At 40.1% G+C, this 17,319-nt stretch overlaps 1 protein-coding gene across 1 annotated transcript; it reads right to left on the bottom strand.

Moving 5' to 3' along the window:
* Positions 1-5,563: 5,563 nt before the first annotated feature.
* Positions 5,564-16,855, bottom strand: LOC125634677 (serotriflin-like). The gene is made up of 7 exons (XM_048845747.2): positions 16,796-16,855; positions 13,394-13,510; positions 12,820-12,907; positions 11,482-11,627; positions 9,322-9,416; positions 7,297-7,385; positions 5,564-5,691 (listed from the first exon to the last, which is right to left on the bottom strand). The coding sequence occupies exons 1-7, from the start codon at positions 16,853-16,855 to the stop codon at positions 5,564-5,566; spliced, it is 723 nt and encodes a 240-aa protein (XP_048701704.1).
* Between the last annotated feature and the right edge of the window lie 464 nt (positions 16,856-17,319).

Below are 17,319 nucleotides of genomic sequence, written 5' to 3'. Positions count from 1 at the left end.
CGAAGCAGGACCAATTCCCAGTTAAATCATTCCAGCCAGGGCTTTGTCAAGCCTGACCTTAAAAACCTCTAAGGAAGGAGATTCTACCACCTCCCTAGGTAACGCATTCCAGTGTTTCACCACCCTCTTAGTGAAAAAGTTTTTCCTAATATCCAATCTAAACCTCCCCCACTGCAACTTGAGACCATTACTCCTCGTTCTGTCATCTGCTACCATTGAGAACAGTCTAGAGCCATCCTCTTTGGAACCCCCTTTCAGGTAGTTGAAAGCAGCTATCAAATCCCCCCTCATTCTTCTCTTCTGCAGGCTAAACAATCCCAGCTCCCTCAGCCTCTCCTCATAAGTCATGTGTTCCAGACCCCTAATCATTTTTGTTGCCCTTCGCTGGACTCTCTCCAATTTATCCACATCCATCTTGAAGTGTGGGGCCCAAAACTGGACACAGTACTCCAGATGAGGCCTCACCAATGTCGAATAGAGGGGAACGATCACGTCCCTTGATCTGCTCGCTATGCCCCTACTTATACATCCCAAAATGCCATTGGCCTTCTTGGCAACAAGGGCACACTGCTGACTCATATCCAGCTTCTCGTCCACTGTCACCCCTAGGTCCTTTTCCGCAGAACTGCTGCCTAGCCATTCGGTCCCTAGTCTGTAGCTGTGCATTGGGTTCTTCCGTCCTAAGTGCAGGACCCTGCACTTATCCTTATTGAACCTGAAATTTTAAAGGATCTTGATTTGGCTTCCATTTTTGCAGCTGTAGTCGCTAGCCCCCTACCCACAATAAATACAGCGGTGATGGACAGAGACAATTATTCTGTAATGCAAGAAAAGAGATACCAGTAGCTGGGTAGACTCTGTGTGATGGACACGAACACAGACACTGTTATCTAGGATGCGACGTATACCTGGTTACCTGGTTACACTAGTTCAGTTCACTGCTGTGGGTTATTGCAAAACTATTTCTTGTAGGTTGGGATGAGACAAATGGGAATGGATTTATTATCTCTTGTTGTGCAATGTCAGTTGAATACTGTGGGTGTATTGCGAAAAATCCAACTATTTCCTTAAAGAATCTATATCTGGGTCAATTGTTGTACTCAAGTTACTTCACCTCAGAAATGGAACAGATTTTGCATTGGGTAGATTCCTCCTTTGGGCAGATTTAGGATAATAGGGCTCCGAAAATAGGGTGCATTCACTTAAATTCTAGAAATAATTAGAGTAACAGGAAATGTAATTAATAGGTTCTAAGGTGAAAAGAGACTGTTGTGATAATTTAGTTGGCTTCCTGAATGACAAAAGTCAGAGAACTTCCCCAAAATAATCACTATTTGGACTAGAGCATATCTTTAACATAAGCTACCGACCTTAATTTAAAAATTTCCAGTGATGGAGAATCCCCCACAATCCTCAGTAATTTGTTCCAATATTTAATTTCCTTCACTGTTAAAAAATGTATGCCTTATTTGCAGTCTGAATTTGTTTAGTTTGAACTTACAATTACTGGACCTTGCTGGACCAAATCTGGGCCTTAGCCTCTTTGGCCCAAAAAAGTATAATAAAGTCTAAATACTTCTGTGGATTTGTGCATTTGCGCCTCAGTTCCCCACCTGTAATATGGGGGTAATGGCTTTTCACTATTTCACAGGTATATTATGATGCTAAATGCATTGCAGATTGTGAGGTGTTCAGATATATGCCCCCCTTATTACCACACTGTGTATCTGGGTTTGGAAGGAAGATTCAGTGCTGGGGATTCACAGACAAGAAGGAAGTTACTCGATAACTAAACTGCATTTTTATACATATTCCTAAAAAGAAAAGGAGTACTTGTGGCACCTTAGAGACTAACCAATTTATTTGAGCATGAGCTTTCGTGAGCTACAGCTCACTTCATCGGATGCATACCGTGGAAACTGCAGCAGACTTTATATACACACAGAGATCATAAAACAATACCTCCTCCCACCCCACTGTCCTGCTGGTAATAGCTTATCTAAAGTGATCATCAAGTTGGGCCATTTCCAGCACAAATCCAGGTTTTCTCACCCTCCACCCCCCCACACACAAACTCACTCTCCTGCAGGTAATAGCCCATCCAAAGTGACAACTCTCTAACCTGGATTTGTGCTGGAAATGGCCCAACTTGATGATCACTTTAGATAAGCTATTACCAGCAGGACAGTGGGGCGGGAGGAGGTATTGTTTTATGATCTCTGTGTGTATATAAAGTCTGCTGCAGTTTCCACGGTATGCATCTGATGAAGTGAGCTGTAGCTCACGAAAACTCATGCTCAAATAAATTGGTTAGTCTCTAAGGTCCCACAAGTCCTCCTTTTCTTTTTGCAAATACAGACTAACACGGCTGTTACTCTGAAACCTGTCATTATACATATTCCTGTTTCTTAGCTCCTTATTTTGGTTTATTTTCCCCCATAAACCCCTAGTTTTCTCTCAGGGGGCCCTTTATGGATGATAAATGTAGATTTCTAACACCTGACCCTCAGCAAAACTGCTCAGACCAGATTCATACATGAATCTTGACAGACTCCTCAAATTTAGTGGAGCTCTGTCCAGGTGTAGCAGTCAATTTGTACAGATCATAATACAGTATCAGGCCTGAGGAAGTATCCAGCAGATATCTGAGGGGAGCAGATGGGTTTTGTATCTTAATTACTCTCTTCTACTGAAGATGTAGTTTTTAATATGGGAAAAATCATTCAAATAACACTTTTGCCTCTGCAGTATTTTGGAAGAAATTCTGAGATTCCAGATGGAACTGAGACAAAATCCGCCAGTAACTGAATGACAAAAGCAATACATCCAAGAGGATCTTAACACCAATTTCCCAGAGCTCAGGAAAACCACATCCCTCAAAACTGTGTCAGCAACATATACTAAACATAGTTATCAAAATGTAAACCAGATGAGTCCTATCGACAGTAGGAAAAATGGTGTGTTTTTAAAATGTGATAGCTAGTACAGGATATCGAACATGTTTTAAAATCCTATAGACAGGTCTAGGCTCACTTGAAGCAGCTAACACATGTTAAAACTACATCTGGCCCTGTCTAACTAGTATTGTAAGTCACAGCTATCACATTTTAATAACACACCATTTTCCCTACTGTAGACATGCCCATGGAGTCTGGGGGGGAAAAAAGTCTTGATTCTTCACTGCTGTCCATCTAGTGCAGTCATTTACACCAGTGCAAAATAGGTGTGAACACACTACCAAATGAGAAGCATGGTGTTTTATCCCCACTTTTCACTAGTGTAAATGACTGCACAAGGTGTATGTCAACAGAGAATCATGCCCTGGGAACAGAACAGAACAAAACTGTATTTCGGCTATTTATGCTTCTACTTTTAGCACAGTCTGTTGACCTACATTTGTATATATTCTACATGGTATGTAATGTTATTAGTAAATTTAAATTGATTCACATTATCTGCATTGAAGTTTACTTTGACATTCATAGATTTATGGGTAGAATGAGTCACCTGTGTCATTCAAAGGAAAATTCAATATGTCTAACTAGAAAAGACTCACAAGTAGTGGACTCACGTATATATACATTGGCAAGTATCATGTATAAAACTAAAAATTAACTTCCCAATGAAATAGCTTTTGAGGCTCGTTACTGAAAATGTCAAAAAGTGGCTGTGGTCTGGAATCCAAACACTAGCTATCCACAGGCAATTTAACCCTGCCTGCACCTGAATCTGCACCAGCCCCCCTCTAACAAACAATCCCCAACTGATGTGAATGAGCCATTGATACAGGAAAGAGAGCAAGGAGGGAGATGCAGACAGGTTTGTTAACCCTTTGCAGACCGCTTGCCCAGGCAAAGAATTCAAAATTATTTTGTAGTGAAGTGTGGGGAAAATATGGTTGAACACTTAGTTCCAGGAAGAGTTTTATATTATAAAATGCCTGAACGGATGTTGCCCCTCTCTTCCCCCAGTCCCCCGCAAACTTTCAAAACAGAAATTCACTGGTAAGTTAATTCCATTGCCTTCAGAGGGCTTTGGATGACGCCCTGTGACCAAGCAGAGGAGGTAGTATTTTGAGAGTTGCCAACAAGCCAACATAAAGTTTTAGGGAGGAAGTCACATTCCATATATAGTGTCACTTGTGCAATGGGTTGATGTCTGTTATTCACAGGTAATCTAGGAAGTGCCAAACTGGATCAGACCAGGGGTCCATCTAATCCAGTATTCTGTCTCTGACAGTGTCCAGTACCAGCTACTTCAGAAGAAGGTGTAAGAACCCTGCAGTAGGCAGAGGTGGGATAATTCTTCACCCCCTTGCCCCACATTGGATCTTTTCCTCATCTCAAATAGTTGAAATTTAGCTTAGCCCTGAAGCACAAGGTTTAATATCCCTTCCAAAATGTATTAATTATAACTAGGGCCCTACCAATTTCATGGCTATGAAAAACGTATCACAGAGTATGAAATAAGGCCCTCCCCATGAAATCCAATTTCTCCCTGCTGCTAGGAGTGCCCAGCCAGGGGGTGCCTAGCTCCAGCTGGGCTGGGGAGGGACAGAACTTGTTCATCCCCTGCACAGCTGCTCTGGGGGGAGATCATCAGACCCACCTCCACCTCTGGGAACCTCCTGCAGCCAAATTCATTCTTAGTGAAATTCCACCTCCTTACATGAAAAGTCTTTACTCATTCCACTTGGCCCTTTATTTGCGAGCCTCAGAACTTTTTTGTTGTTACCTTAACTAAAATTACTTCTCTCATCTCTACATTCTTTGTCTATTTCTACTAGAAAAATGTCACCCCTTCAAAATATAGGTGAGTGTTATAGATCTTCTGCAGTGTTTCCGGGCATATTACTCAAACATTGCTTGCAGCATCAAAGCTATACGGACAAAGAACTGTGATAAAGACTTACATCCATGGAAGTTGGCTAAACAGTATTTTACATGAAACAAAAGTAATAAAAGCCAAAACAAGTTGTGCAGTATTGAATGAGTAATTTAATGAGTAACACAGAAATGACAAATGATTTGAAAGTAATTCAGGTGACAGCTCTCTATTTGTTATTAGGAGAACATTTCCCTCTCTCATAATCCTTCCTTGTGTGATAATGAATTATTTACTGATCCCATTGATTGTACAGTAAGGTGACTCTCAACATGAATGATGACGGAGAAGTCTGGCCCATTGTATCAATGGGATTATTTTCAGAATAAGGACATCACAAGTATATCTTGACAGGAAGTGACCTTTAGATGGTATTTTGTGAAGGATGAAGTTGATATTGATGGAGATGAAATCTCGGTCAATCAATGTTGTACAAGTCTAGCATGTACAATGCTGAATTTCAGGCAAGGAAGAAAAATCTACTACATTTTAAAACAAAGAATTAAAGCCGGAAAAAACATGAGATGAAAGGTCAGATCCTACAGCCATTACGCAGGTGAGTAACCCCATTGAAGTCAGTAGGATTTCATATATAAGGGCTGCAAGATGGCACCCTGATTTTCTAAATGGTGCTGTCATTAAAAAGAAGAATTTCCATGAAGGGAGGAATCTGAGGCTGTTATTTTATTTCAGTGGTGCAACGGCAGGAGGCAGGACATCTTGCCTTGATCGTGGGGTTTGTACATCCAGGGAACACTTTTAAATCAGGACAGTTTGCGTAAATGTCCACATACTTACAAGGATTGGCTGAAAATGAAACAGAGCATGAGATTAGGTATTAACAAGAGGAGGGGAAAAAAAGCCCTGAACTGTTTCCTTTCAAGGATATTTTGACCCAATAAGCATTTTTCACTGTATTTTTTTTTCTGTTCCGTTTTATTTGTTCCCCGATAAAATTGTAGAAGTCTAACAGAAAAATTGTTCACTTAGTTTAAGGCAATTTATCAGGTGGAGCAATACTTTGTTTTAATACAGCTTTTTACAGTTCAATTACAAGACAGACAAGTCAGGTTTGGAGGTCAGTCAAATTTTAATAAGACTAGATCAGTTCTCTCTCCTATTTCCCATAAGAGTTTTGTCCCAAGAATGAGCTATCCAGATTTGCAAACCTAGTGTATTCTGCGAAATGTATCATTATATCTGCCTGGTAGTCCAGGAGGAACAAGTCATACAGAACTGCTCTACTTCTCCTGTAGCTTTGCTCAGGGGCTTGGCACAATCTCACCTGGAGAGCAGCCATACTGTTCCTTTACTCCCAGAAGCATTGTGTCTGCCCAGGGGCAGTACCTCCAGGAGTTCTACCATCTGTCCATATGTGGCTCTCGGAAGTTACAACAGCAAAATCCTTTGCAGATTTTCTATATACTTCGCAGTTCTTAGTGTACAAATACAAATGACTTTGGTCGTTAGTAAAAGGCCCTGACAGTCTACCATTGTAGGTGTTAAATATTTTTAACATTGTCATAAGTTTCTTTTTCTTTTTTGGGGGGCCAAGGTAGGGAACTTGATGATCTCCTGGCTCATATTAAGCAGCATATGAATAGCTATATTTCTCTATATGTAATCTCTACATATAAACTTACTCCACAAGCTCTCTCATTGATTTCAATAGAATTCATTATATACTTATGTGGTGCCTAGCACAACTGGGTCCTGGCCCATGATAGCGGCTTGTAAGCACTATCACAAAGCAAATAATAAATACAAATAATTGCAAAGTCCTATTAAGTACAGAATCATAGAAATGTAGGGCTGGAAGGGACCTTGAGAGGTCATCTGCCCCCATGCTGAGGCAGCATTAAGTATTCCTAGACCATTCCTGACATACTTACCTAGCCTGTTCTTAAAAAAATAAACTTCTAATGACGGGGATTCCACATCTTCCCTAGTAACATGTTCCCGTGCTTAACTATCTTTATAGTTAGAAAGATTTTCCTAATATCTAACATAAATCTCCCTGACTATAAACTGAACCTATTACTTCTTGTCCTACCCAGGGGGGAAGTGCAGAACAACTGATCACCATCTCCTTTATAATGAAATTTGACAGTTCCGAAGAAGGTTATCATGTCCTCCTCAGTCTTCTCTTCTGATGGGGACATGATAACATTATGACAGTCCCCTGACAGAATAACAATCCCCTCTCAGAAGCCCTTACATGAGCCCCTACGCATGCTCATTTTTAAATATAACATGGTTAGCAATGAGTGTGTGGAAGGGCCTCGCAGTCACATTCTGTAGGCAAGATTTTTGAGTTGATAATTTCCCAAAGCCTTCCCGCCAAGGGAATTAAACATTGTTTTAGTAAGTGAAAACTTTGCCACTGAAATACTTCAAACTGCTAAAACTTACTGCATAGTCCATTGTCACAAGCATTAGGGCAATCTCCACACACTGGCCCTGATTTGTAAGGTGTGCTTATTACGTTTCTGTAATTTCCCCTGAAATGATAAAATTAAACAGAATAAAATGTAAAGCCAGTCTCCAACACACATCTTCATTTACACTCAGGGGACATTTACACTGCAGTCAGGGTGTGTGTGTGTGTGTGTGTGTGTGTGATTTGCTGGTTGTGTAGTCATTTCTGCACTAGTTCTAATCTAACTGCAATCCTTAAAGAACAAAGATGCCATGGGGCAGGCTTCAGCACAGACTAGACTAGTGGTTCTCAAACTTTTGTACTGGTGACCCCTTTCACAGAGCAAGCCTCTGAGTGTGACCCCCCCATATAAATTAAAAACACCTTTTAATATATTCAACATCATTATAAATGCTGGAGGCAAAGCGGGGTTTGGGATGGAGGCTGACAGCTCGCAACCGTCCATGTAATAACCCCGCGACCCCCTGAGGGGTCCCGACCCCTAGTTTGAGAACCCCTGGACTAGACGAGAATGTGCCCAGCGGGGTCAGGCAGGCTTATACAGCATGGGCTGATGTCTGCTCTACCACGCACTCACTGCTATATTTTGCAAGCTAGTGAGAACAAAACAAGCACAGACGCATCTACATGAGCTGCAATCACATCCCGGGCTGCAGTGTAGATACACCCTTAGTCTGGTATGTGTCAAACAATAATTTCAAATGTCAAAATGTAAATATTAAAATGAATCAAAAGCGTATGGCCAAATCCCTTGCACTGCATTGAAAATCTTACCCCATTGTCTTTATTAAGGCTACGTTGAGTCACAGGTATTTTTAGTAAAAGTCATGGACTGGTCATGGGCAGTCAACAAAAATTCACGGCCCGTGACCTGTCCACGACTTTTACTAAAAATACCAGTGACTAAAACTTGGGTGGGGGGCCATGGGTGCTCTTGGGTGGGGGGCGGGTGGTCTGGGGGCACCGTGGGTGCTGAGGGAGGCGGTCCAGGACCCTGCTGGTGGTGGGCACCATAGCCCAGGACCCCTGACGATGGTGGGCAGGGGAGGGTTGACGGAGTTGGCAAGGGGCGGAGCTCCCTACCCGCTCCATGTCCCTGCAGTGCCTAGACGGCGGAGGGGCCAGGGGGCTCAGCGTGCTGCTCCCACCACAAGCGCCAGCTGCCGCAGCGCCCATTGGCTGGGAACCACAGCCAATTGGAGCTTCCGGGGCAGGGCCTGCGGGGGCGGGCAGTGTGCAGCACGGAGCCTGCCCCTGGCCCCTTTGCCACCTAGGAGCTGCAGGGCCATGCCCATGCCAGTGGGAGCTGGGGAGCCCCTCACCCTGAGGTAAGCGCCCCCCCACACCTACCAACCCCCTGCCTCTGGCCCTGAGCCCCCTCCCACAAACCCAAACTGCTGCTGCTGGCCCAGGGGCTGCCCCGCTTGGGCAGCCTCTGAGCCAGCACCAGTTGCTGCAGAAGTCACGGAGGTCACGGAAAGTCATGGAATCCGTGACTTCTGTGACAGTCTCACACCCATATTAATGATAGATTGCTTACGATACTTGCAAGTGCTTATGTGGCATCCTGAGTAGAGGGCTCGCAATGACCAGCGCAGCTACTTCAAAGGAAGGTGCAATAAACCCTGCAGGAGGCAGTTAGTAGATAACATGTCCTAGGGAAAGTTTCTTGCAGACCCCTATTAGTTAGAAATACAAGCATCTTCTTTTTCACTTACCCGGCTGTTAAGAAAAAATGCTTAGATTTTTAAGCAGAGCAGACCTCACAGGGCAATTATTGGGGGTGGGGGGTGGGGGTTATGGGTTGTTTTATTTCAGAATGTAATTTGCATGTATGCTTCTGCATACCATTATAACTGAATTGCCCTTCCTACCATAAGCCCACTTTGAAAAATATGCTGCATTCTGCAATGTAGCCGACAGCTCCTTGGATCATTTTGATGAATTAAAGCACGAAGGAATTCCAATAATCAATGAAATCCATAGTTAATACATACGCAGGGCAGTAATGGCAAACGTAATAGTATTTGTAAAACCTCTGAGGACAAAAGGCAATTGCACATCCAATCTGATAAGACTTGTACCAAACCACCTGGAGAGAGAAGAGTAAATAAATGAGTGAATATGAAGGGCTTTATATTTTTAATACAATAAAATATAAATTTAAAAACATTTTCCTATGAAGTTGAGATTTGGGCATATTATCTTATTACACAGTGTGGCAGAATGTTACATCTTGTAGGAAAGGAAACAGAAACACTATGTAGTTTTCATATTGTCTTATTCACACTTCATAGAAAACCATCTAGGATGTAATGGGGATGAAACCCAAGCAACATGGTAGATTCTCAGTCACCTGGAGTTTTTAAATCAGGACATATACATACAAACATATACACTGGTTCAACCACAAATTGTTGGGCAAGAGGCAGGAATCAGAAGATACAATTATCTGTTCTGTGTTACACGCAACTGGTGAGACTAGATAGTTATAATGGCGGCTTCTGGTAATTAAATCTAAGACAATACAATTGTATAGAGCATTTGTAAATCAACCTACAGATGTTTATCTCTCTAAATATCTCTCCCCCATTCCAGTAATAACCAAATGCCTCCAAAATATTTAAAAATACAAATTAAGTCTCTTTTAGACTTTCTTCTTTCCTAGCCTGTAGGGGAATTAGCTTGATTAGTTTATAACTAGTGCATGTGAATGAGTGTGTGTGTATGTGTCTGAAGAACATAGTGAAGGAAGGCTAAGGGAAGATGATGATAGTTTAGGGCCTGAACAACAAGAGCAAGAACAACATTACCCCCACAAGAAAAAAAATCTAGTAGGTTATCTAGTCTCTCTGTCTGTCAATGTGGTATGGCTCCCTAAAACTTAGGGAGCTTGGTCTAGCCTAGTTTTAAATTATGCAAAGCCATATGGTTTCCACCACATCCCGTGGTCTAACAGACCTCACTGTAAAAAGAATGAGGAGTACTTGTGGCACCTTAGAGACTAACAAATTTATTTGAGCATAAGCTTTCATGGACTAAAACCCACTTCATTGGATGCATGCAGTGGAAAATACAGTAGGAAGATATATATATATACACAGAGAACATTAAAAAATGGATATTGCCATACACACTATAATGAGAGTGATCAATTAAGGTGAGCTATTATCAGCAGGAGAAAAAAAACCTTTTGTAGTAATAATCAAGATGCCCATTTCCAACAGCTGACAAGAAGGTAAGAGTAATGGGGGCGGGGGAGAGAGGAAATAAGCATGGGGAAATAGTTTTATTTTGTGTAATGACCCATCCACTCCCAGTCTTTATTCAAGCCTAATTTAATGATGTCCAGTTTGCAAATTAATTCCAATTCAGCAGTCTCTCATTGGAGTCTGATTTTGAAGTTTTTTTGTTGTAATATTGTGACTTTTAGGTCTGTAATCGAGTGACAGGGAGATTGAAGTGTTCTCCAACTCATTTTTGAATGTTATAATTCTTGACGTCTGATTTGTGTCCATTTATTCTTTTACATAGAGACTGTCCAGTTTGACCAATGTACATGGCAGAGGGGCATTGCTGGCACATGATGGCATATATCACATTGGTAGATGTGCAGGTGAACGAGCCTCTGATAGCGTGGCTGATGTGATTAGGTCCTATGATGGTGTCCCCTGAATAGATATGTGGACAGAATTGGCAATGGGCTTTGTTGCAAGGATAGGTTCCTGGGTTAGTGGTTTTAACGTTTTAACATTTTTTAACGTTCTCTGTATACATATATCTCTTCCTACTGTATTTTCCACTACATGCATCCGATGAAGTGGGTTTTAGCCCTCGAAAGCTTATGCTCAAATAAATTTGTTAGTCTCTAAGATGCCACAAGTCCTCCTCATTCTTTTTGCTGATACAGACTAACACGGCTACCACTCTGAGACCTCACTGTGAGGAAGCTGGTCATAATATTTAGTCTACAGTTTCCATTGTTTATTTTGTTTTTTGTCCCATTACTTTTGCTCTGTTGGAATAATTCTTATCCTTCGTGGTGTTTATTCCCTTTAAATATATTGAGGCTGTTATTTCTCCTTCCCCTGGTAATCATTTAGCCAAGCATGTATCATTTAAAACATGAATATGACAAGTGGTGCTATGGTCCCTACCTGAGTATAATGGCCAATGACAGCACCTGGTGTGGTTGGCCCAATGCCATACATGAAATTTTCCACCTCACTGTACCAGGCTTGAATTGCATCTGACCAGGAATTGGGTGCAGTTGACATGTAGAGATTTTCGCCACAGCCCACTGCTGAAAATGGAAAGGAAACTGTTCACAAAAGCTGATGAAAGGGGCTTAAGAAGATACAAGAGCTTCAGCATGTGGGGAGAACCAATAGAAGATTCAGGAATTTCTAGGAGAGCCTGGTGGGAAGAATCTATTTAATTTCCTGAATACCCACACTTTACAGGCTTACCCTCTGTCACTCTTCAGGTCATGAGTGAATACTGTTGCATAAATTCCAATGGTTCAGAGGTTACCTTTGGTTCTCATAAGTGTTCAAAGATTCAGATGTTTATCTGAACTTTCATGGCAGTGATAAGTCAGCAGAGCCCAGATCTACCAAAATGCCAATGTATCCCTAAAACTCTGAGATTCACCCACTCTGGACAGACATTGCTGCCAGCACAAATAAACTTATTGACATTGCCCCCTGGTTCCTTGTCTAATGCATCCTGAATAGTCACATATTGGCCCAGCCTTCTGGTTTGCTCCATAAACTATGTCCCGATTTTAAGGATCTACTATTAATCCATCCTGGTGTTTGGTATGAAAATATTGGGAGACTAGGTTTTCTTGCAAAGATTCTTAAATCAAGAGTAACTCCATAGATGTCAGTGGAATTACACCAGCGTAAAACTAGTGCAACATAGATCAGAATCAAAGCCTAAATTTGGATCTGGATTCTAACTTTCTCATGTGTCAGGAGTGTTCATGTCCAGGGTGTTGCTTTGGATTCAGTCTTGAATCAATCATAAACTCAAATTAACAATACCCTTGTTCATCACTCTGTGAACAAATGCAAGTGACCTCAATTAAAAGGGATTTACCTTCACACCAAGAACTTTTCATATTATTAGAGCTGTTTGGGGATAAAGAATGGGAGGAGGGGGATTGGAAGGAGATAAATCTTAAAAAAAAAAAATTGAATTTTTTTCCCAATTTTTCTTCAAAAATTAAAAATCGTGAAATTTCTTGGAAATTTTTCATTATTTCTTTAATGTTGAAATATAGTCAATATTCAAAAAACTTTTGTTTATGTCTAAATATCATGCAGTCCTATTGCAGAATACATGAATCCATACAGTCCAGTGCTATAAATGTTATTCATTCAGCAAAATATTAATACCACTTAAATATGAATGTGGTTACGTTATCAGCAAATTGTTTGTATAATGGGTTGAATGAAGCATTGTTCATTTAAAAGTGACACTTTACTTACTAGTTGTCCTTCTGTTTTGGGGACTGTGGGATAAAGTACATTCATTTGCCCAACTTTTGGCATTCTCTGCAGCTGCAGGACTCCATTCCTTAATGAAATGAGAAACATTAGGTGTTCAGATGTGTACCGCTTAGTACTTCGTAATGCAGAACATAGAAGAGAACATACACTTGGAAATTGCATTTTCAGTGTTTAAAATTTTCTTGACAATTCCTTCTTTTTCATTTGGGTAGTAAAATGAGGAGCAGCTCAGTAGCTGCACACCTTAGGAGGAGGCTAGATATCACGGTGATTAGCTAGATGGAGAATACATGACAGGGCAACCTGGGAGACCAGACCTAGTGGTTTTTCCCTTCATTTAAAAAAGGAGACATTATTGTTCATGAGCAGCAAGATTTGTCATATCCAATCTGCTCCCTTCCCCTGATAACTCCTATGTTCACTAACATTTTATAGGGGAAAGAATTCAAATGGCATGTTTTCTGCCAGGTGAAATGCTGTGCCCTTCCAAATTCTCTAGTAACATTGATAGGGTCTGTATGCATTATAGATTGCTTTGCAGAATGCATCTTACCATCCTCAGCATGTTGCTAGCGGTTGGCATCACCCCTCTCCTTAAGGCATTGTGCTTATCAGCAATCTCCTTTTGTTGACTTGCGTTGTCAGTTGACAAAGAAGCTAAATCTGGAGTCTAAATTAGAGGAATGTACAATAGTTTTTCTTGTATTTGGTTGTGTGAGTCTAAAATATTTTATATGTAAACCTAGGAATCAATTCCAATTAATGTGTCTTTCAAATATTTCATGAACTAACCCTAATCCTAACCCCTTAGTTATGCTACTCTGAAACCTGTAATTATGTTTTTAAACTTAATTTCATCAGAATGAATCTGTCAATCAATCATTGATTAATTAATTATAGGTCAGATTCTAATATTTTTATTCTATGCTATGTAGCACCTTACTTCACGTGTGGGCCCAGTGAACACAATTTAGCAATCAGAAACTGATAGTGTTATCTAATCTTAGAATTTTTAGACTGCCAAATTCTTTGAAATATATTGGGCCAAATACAGTTCTGTTAAAGGCAGGAACAACTCCACTGAATGTATTATTATTTATTTATTTACTAGGGCTGTCGATTAATCACAGTTAACTCACGTGATTAACTAAGAAGAATTAATCGCAATTAAAAAAATTAATCGTGAATAATCACAGTTTTCATCACACTGTTAATAGAATACCAATTGAAATTTATTAAATATTTTAAATGTTTTTCTACATTTTCATATATATTGATTTCAATTACAACACAGAATACAAAGTGTGTATTATTTTTTATTACAAATATTTGCACTGAAAAAGGATAAATGAAAGAAATAGTATTTTTCAATTCACCTCATACAAGTACTATAGTGTAATCTCTTTGCCATGAAAGTGCAATTTACAAATGTAGATTTTTTTTGTTACATAATTGCACTCAAAAACAAAACAATGTAAAACTTTAGCGCTTACAAGTCCACTCAGTCCTACTTCTTGTTCAGCCAATCGCGCAGACAAACAAGTTTGTTTACATTTACAGAAGATAATGATGCCCTCTTCTTAGTTACAATATCACCAGAAAGTGAGAACAGGTGTTTGCATGGCACTTTTGCAGTCGGCATTGCAAGATATTTAGGTACCAGATATGCTAAACATTTGTATGCCTCTTCATGCTTCAGCCACCGTTCCAGAGGACATGCTTCCTTGCTGATGACACTCATTAAAAAAATAATGCATTAATTAAATTTGTGACTGAACTCCTTGGGGGAGAATTGTATGCCCTGCTCTGTTTTACCCTCATTCTGCCATATATTGCATGTTAAAGCAGTCTCGGATGATGACCCAGCACATGTTGTTCATTTTAAGAACACTTTCACTGCAGATTTGACAAAATGCAAAGAAGGTACCAATCTGAGATTTCTAAAGATAGCTACAGCACTCGCCAAGGTTTAAGAATCTGAAGTGCCAAAATGTGAGAGGGACAAAGTTTGGAGCATGCTTTCAGAAGTCTTAAAAGAGCAGCACTCCAATGTGAAACTACAGAACCTGAACCACCAAAAAAGAAAATCAACCTTCTGCTGGTGGCATGTGACTCAGATAATGAACATGAACACGCGTCGGTCCGTACTGCTTTGGATTGTTATCGAGCAGAACCCGTCATCAGCATGGACGCATGTCCTCTGGAATGGTGATTGAAGCATAAAGGGACATTTGAATCTTTAGTGCATCTGCCATAAAATATCTTGCAACGCTGGCTACAACAGTGCCATGCGAATGCCTGTTCTCATTTTCAGGTGACATTGTAAACAAGAAGCAGGCAGCATTATCTCCTTCAAATGTAAACAAACTTGTTTGTCTGAGGGATTGGCTGAACAAGAAGTAGGACTGATTGGATTTGCGGGCTCTAAAATTTTACATTATTTTATTTTTAACTACAGGGTTTTTTGGTACATAATTCTACATTTGTAAGTTCAACTTCCATGATAAAGAGATTGCACTACAGTACTTGTATTAGATGAATTGAAAAATACTATTTCTTTTGGTTTTTTACAATGCATATACTTGTAATCAAAAATAAATATAAAGTGAGCACTGTACACTTTGTATTCTGTGCTGTAATTGAAATAAAAATATTTGAAAATGTAGAAAACATCCAAAAACATTTAAATAAATAGTATTCTATTATTGTTTGACAGCATGATTAATCGTGATTAATTTGTTTAATCGCTTGACAACTCCACTGTTTACATCATGGTGCTCCTAGGTCGAGGATCCCATTGTGCTCAGCACTGCACAGATATATCGCAAAAAGATTGTTGTATGAAGCTATGTGACTGTTAAGCATCTCTTTGAAAATTTTTGCTGAAACTTTTGGCATTTTGAAATTCTTACTCCTTTCACATCCATGAAATATTTGAATTCTTCAGTATACTATAGAATTTCTTCATGATCATGAATGTTATACCTAAGGTTACAAAACAGTTTTCATTGTAACCCTCTGTTTTCCGAGTTATGACTATCTAAGCTCAGTCAGTATTACTGCGTGTGTGTCATTTCACTTTTCATTTATAAACCTTACTCAGCCTCAGGGTCTTAGGCCCTGATTCTATGATTGCTTTTTCATGTGTCTGACTTTACTGACATGAGTAATCCTATTGCTATTGAGAGGACTACTCATGTGAGTAAAGTTAATTGGGAAAGTATTTTCAGGATCTGTCCTTTAGTTCAGTGGTTCTCAACCAGGGGTATGTGTACCCCTGAGAGCATGCAGATGTTTTCCGGGGGGTACATCAGCTCATCTAGATATTTTCCTAGTTTTACAACAGGCTACATAAAAAGCACTTGCAAAGTCAGTACAAACTAAAATTTCATACAATGACTTGTTTATACTGCTCTATATCCCGTGCACTGAAATGTAAGTACAATATTTATATTCCAAATGATTTATTTTATCATTATATGGTAAAAAAAGAGAATATAAGCAATTTGTCAGTAACAGTGTGCTGTGACACTTTTGTATTTTTATGTCTGGTTTTGTAAGCAAGTAGATTTTAAGCAAGGTGAAACTTGGGGGTACTCAACACAAATCAGACTCCTGAAAGTGGTACAGTAGTTTGGAAAGGTTGAGAGCCACTGCTTTAGTTTGCCTTGAACAATTATGTCATTTTAAGGACTTAAGCTGATTTAAGTGCTTGTGTTGCTTTAGGGACTTAACAGGGTTTAAAATTTCACCCTCCAATTCTCCCAAAAAGGGTCAAAATCAGTCATTTCAAAGCATTTCATGTTGAAGTGGAACATTTCAAATGACATACAAATGGTTTTTTTTCTTTGTCAGTTTGCAAAAATTTTTGACATTTTTACTTTCCATGGTGATTCAGAAATCTCAGAATATTCATGGGGTTGGAAAAATGTTTCCCACCCAGCTCTCGTCCTACCTGTCCGCTGGACAGCTGCAGCACAGCAGCCAGGCCGAGGAATGCAGCCAGCAGAATCATCTCTGAAAAGGGAAGAACAACCTGCTTAGTTCTCTTTCCTGTCTATAGCTTCTGTTTATTTAAATACATTATAGAAGTGAGCTGTCGTGTGCTGTATACGTCTAGCGTTTTTCTCAATCAAGAAGTTGGTGGCTTTGTCACCAGGTCTTTATACTAGAGAGAAAAATCCTCCTTTCTTTCTCTCTCTTTTACTTCTAACAGCACTATGAGCCAACCAGCAACCCATGGTTTTCTCACAGTACATGCTCCTCCACTAGAGGGTTTTCCTTTCTACTAAGTTAAGGATGTCCTCAATTTCCCTGCAGGGAAGAAGGGGAGATATTACTACTGCAGCCACCCTGTCTTGGGGCTTTCATTAGGTGGGGACAGGTTTAGTTTCTAGCCAGAGCTCCATAGGAATTTTCCCTGTGGGGACTACAGAGGGGATGCATTGAATTAGTATGTGCACCATACAGCTTTGCAAT

Source organism: Caretta caretta, chromosome 3 (assembly GCF_965140235.1).
Source record: "Caretta caretta isolate rCarCar2 chromosome 3, rCarCar1.hap1, whole genome shotgun sequence".
NCBI classification, from domain to species: domain Eukaryota; kingdom Metazoa; phylum Chordata; order Testudines; family Cheloniidae; genus Caretta; species Caretta caretta.
This window is presented reverse-complemented; position numbering and strand designations above follow the sequence as displayed.